Source organism: Photinus pyralis, unplaced genomic scaffold (assembly GCF_008802855.1).
Source record: "Photinus pyralis isolate 1611_PpyrPB1 unplaced genomic scaffold, Ppyr1.3 Ppyr1.4_LG9, whole genome shotgun sequence".
Taxonomy (NCBI): domain Eukaryota; kingdom Metazoa; phylum Arthropoda; class Insecta; order Coleoptera; family Lampyridae; genus Photinus; species Photinus pyralis.
This window is the reverse complement of record NW_022170878.1, coordinates 21,277,751-21,281,966: the sequence shown is the minus strand read 5'-3', so window position 1 is coordinate 21,281,966 and position 4,216 is coordinate 21,277,751. Positions and strand designations below refer to the sequence as shown.

Below are 4,216 nucleotides of genomic sequence, written 5' to 3'. Positions count from 1 at the left end.
AATAAGGTGTTACAGGAAGGTAGAGAACGCAAATCATTTATGAAGATTAAGAACAGTAGGGGACCGAGGTTAGATCCTTGCGGAACTCCTGACGTAACCACAGCAGAGTCAGATATGTAATTCTTGTACTGCACACGTTGTAGTCTACCACTAAGGTATGATTCGAACAGTCGGAGAAGCGAAGTAGAGAAACCAAGTTTGTCCAATTTGCTCAGCACCAAGCTGTGTTCTACATTGTCAAATGCTTTGAAGAAGTCAGTATATATTACATCCACTTGACCCTGATTATCCAATACTTCCGAAGCAATGTGTAAAGCAAGACAGATTTGAGATAGTTGAACAATTTTCCATAAAGCCATGCTGATCTGGAGAAATATAATTTCGAATTTGGGTAAGATTCGCGAATATAATATCTTTTCTAGTATTTTGGCAAAGTTAGAAAGTATACTAATATAATATAGTATACTAACCGTTGTAAGGTTCACGTGTTTTGGGTTAGATGTGACTTTTAAGTAAAGTTAAATTACTGTGACCACTTTCCGGTAGTCTTCAAACACCAGCGGACGGGATTAAGCTCCCCTGGTACTTATCACTTGACGCTTCCACACTGAACGGTCCCTTTACAAGAGGTTACATGGCTAAAGGGAATTAGTGCATACCACCAATATATCAAAGCAAGGTTTTACAATCTTTAATGATCAATCGTGCATTTTAAACATAATTTTGACAAATACCTTAACATGTGTTCATATAAATAGATAAATAATGACAATTCTTATTACTATATTATGTACAAACTGTGAATAAACAACAATATTTACCGGACAATGTAATAAACATTTTTGTTGAATTAATTTAGGTCACTATCAGAAAAAAACCTTAAATGTAGATTGCTGAAGTTTGCAGATTTTTTCCTTGTAGAGAATTTCCTTCTTCCTACAAATTATTTTAATTATAATTGAAAACATTCCATCGCGGTAGATCGACGAAAAATGGTGCGGATTTTATGAAAGTGGAAGTGGTTTGAGATAATGCTTGTCTGTAAAAAGTTTGTTGAAAGAAAGGAAGAAAGATTTTCTTTGGGACGATATTTTACGTTCAAAATCACCCAGAGATTCTTCCTAAGAGTGGACACTTCGTGATTAGTTACGCTCGAGGATGTTCAGATCCTATTACCATTTTTTTTCATAATTTTGAAATGTACGTTTTCAGAATTTTATGAATTGTGTAAATTTACATTTTATTTTAATTTTGTTGCGTGTGTTTACAAACCCCGTTGAAGAGTAAATCTTGAATAAAATAATTGACCGACCTTCCTAGTTTTTAGATTATCAGAAAAAAATTAATGTAAAACCAAAACAATTCAAAAATTGAAATATTTAAATACAATTTGAATAAATTCAGCGGCGGGGAATTGATTTATATAATGTACTTGAATTTGGAGCGGTTCAAAGATAAGGAGTACTAACGGCGCGGTTTGTTGATCAGAACGATGGTCGAGTAGGCTATGTTTCTTCTATTGCAAATTAAGGGTTTCAAAAAATTGAGTTTCGGCACGACACACGACAGTAGAAATATATGTATTCACAAGCAGCAAGATTGGAACTTGTTTCTTCCTTCCACGAACATTTTGCGTGCGCACTAAGTAAGTACAAGGACGGACACAAAACGGCAGGGAAAATCAAAATTATGACGAGTAATAACAGTTTGTGTGACACAATTCGAATTAACTTTGTTTCTACTTACATCTAGTTTTTGCGGCCCTTTGAGGTCGTTTTCAGTAACGAATAGTGGGTAAGGGTGTTAGTGCTAAAGATTGTGTGGACCATACCAAGCTACATTAAACATCTAATTAACTAAGCTAAAATACCACTGGCATTTCTATTAAAGTTTTAAAGAGGAAAATACTGATGTTTAAATAACACAAGAAACGGAGATTGAATGAGAACAGACAGGATACTACTGGATCACTGGATGTGATGTGAGAAGCAACGCACATCTTTTGAACAAACGGCGAATGCGCGTGTGCAAAGCACTTTTAGTAAATTTTAAAGGAATGACACAATGTATCGCTATCTCTTTCGTGTTGGTACGAACGTAGGGATTGAAGTAACTACTTACAACGATAGGTGCATTTTGCTATTGCGAGTTCAACAAAAAACACCACCATTGACAGTGACAATCCCAAACCAAGTAAGGCAAATGCAAAGCACAGATGGCGTAAGGTTAGCACCACTTTCTCGTCATCTTCAGCCCTGGGCACTTTCAAAAACGCCTCTTTCAAATTTTTATAGATTTCGTTGCCGATTCCGGATTCTGTAATTGCTGCAATAAAGTTCTCGAAGTAGACCCCGAAGTAATGGTTGCGAAAATAATTTATTCGCCATGTGATGCTGTTGTCTATAATTTTGTATACCTTTAGCTCATTGCTGAATTCCCTCTGCATGTTAAACAAATGTTCTTCTAATGTTACAAGCGCACTATTGCCATGTTTGCTGATTTTTAAGAACACCATGACATATTCCTGGGAGCTTTTAATGGGAACTGTCAACGACTTCAGTTTTGTGTACAGTTCACAGTCGGTGACGTTACTGTGAAATTGGAACTCCAAAAATTTATCAGGAGCGTATATGGGAAGGTTAGAGTCTGCCAGTTGCTTTAGGTTGCTGATTTGGAACTCATACTGCGGTTGTGTCAAGATGTTGATCAAGTTGGCTGTGAAGCCACAATTGATGTGGATAACGTATACTAAGTACGTGATTAGCACACAGCATAGAATGGCAGATTTCGGAACTTTGGCGACGGAACCAAGAATTGTGAGTGAAGTCAAATTTGTCATCGCAATTGCCATATTTCCCATATTCCATCTCCTTTGTTTGCATGACATAATAAACCACCACGCGGCCGTTACAATGATGAAACTGACGACGATCAAAATCCAAACTTGTTTTTCAAAGGTAACGAAGATTACCTCCATCGGTGGTATGATTTTTGCACGAGGTACCAACCATACAACATTCTCTTTGTGGATGGGCGAGGAATAACTGTGTACATTCTCATTACTAATTGGGACTTGGTTAAATACGAACGAAACGTTGGATTTCACAATCTGGTTGTTCTTTCTGTCGGATACTATTAATTTGCCGTTGTAATGATTAACCAATAATTTGACAATAGTACGTTTGTAGATGGTGTAAACCATCTGAGGCACATGTTCAGACAATACCCCCCATTCTTTATCACCAAGGGTAATTGGGCATTCATTTAGGTTCATTGGTACGTTAGTGTATCTCATGTCCATTGCATCATGGCAGCTGAAGTTTTGAACTATGGTTGGCGTAAATCCACATCCATTCCCTACTTCGAAACGGTTAGCTGTATGCAAAACTTCATCTTCATACACGTAAATGAATACATTAGAAAAACCAACATTCCATAAACGTCGATACATTTCTCTAACGTTCTGTTTCAAGTAGGTAGAGGTAATTATCAAAAATCTTATACTTCCATGACCTTTTCCGAATGCTCTGACCCTCAAGTTGACCAGTTGCATTACTTTGTCTACAAAAGTGTTTATATCACTTACGCACATAATCACGTGATCCGTATTGTAAATTTTATACTGATCATCGATATATTTTTTGATATTTATTGTCGTTTTAGGAATTGGGGAACCCCACACGCTGTCGCATAATTCACTATCATCCATTAAGACATTCAACGCCCTGGAATCATAAAAGACGTTGCTGATAATTTTTTCTGCACAATTTTGCCTCGATTCCCTTTTGCTTTCTTTGAAAATCAGTGCGCCCGACACCACGTAGAAGAAAAGGTTCAGTAACAAAGGGACTTTCATTGTATCTTTATGTTAACTCCAACACAGGAAACGCACTACTATTCCAAATTTACCTACGTTTCGAACATTAGGCAATCGATTATCAAGCTTTTTCCTGTTGACGATCATACAAATTGTATGGTATCAGATCTAAACAAATAGTACTTGCTGTTTACACCGCAATCATCTTCCATAGAAAGACATTATTTGTAGCAATCGAAAATGTCAATCACCAATCAGAAACGTTGGAATCCACAAATGTAAATACAATGTTGATTCAACCACGAAAAAAGTTGTTTAGTAAAGTAAGTGCTGCACTAAATTTTTAAGTACCGACATTTTCCGAAGGTAAACACTTTCTCCACTACGCTATCTAGTATG

The 4,216-nt window shown here is 36.6% G+C and overlaps 1 protein-coding gene across 1 annotated transcript; it reads right to left on the bottom strand.

The window, feature by feature from the left end:
• Positions 1-2,113: 2,113 nt before the first annotated feature.
• Positions 2,114-3,301, bottom strand: LOC116180077. The gene has a single exon (XM_031499908.1). The coding sequence runs from the start codon at positions 3,299-3,301 to the stop codon at positions 2,114-2,116; it is 1,188 nt and encodes a 395-aa protein (XP_031355768.1).
• Positions 3,302-4,216: the final 915 nt, after the last annotated feature.

Coding starts and splice junctions, on each gene's coding strand:
- LOC116180077 (XM_031499908.1), bottom strand. CDS start 3,301: ATGGACATGAGATACACTAACGTACCAATGAACCTAAATGAATGCCCA.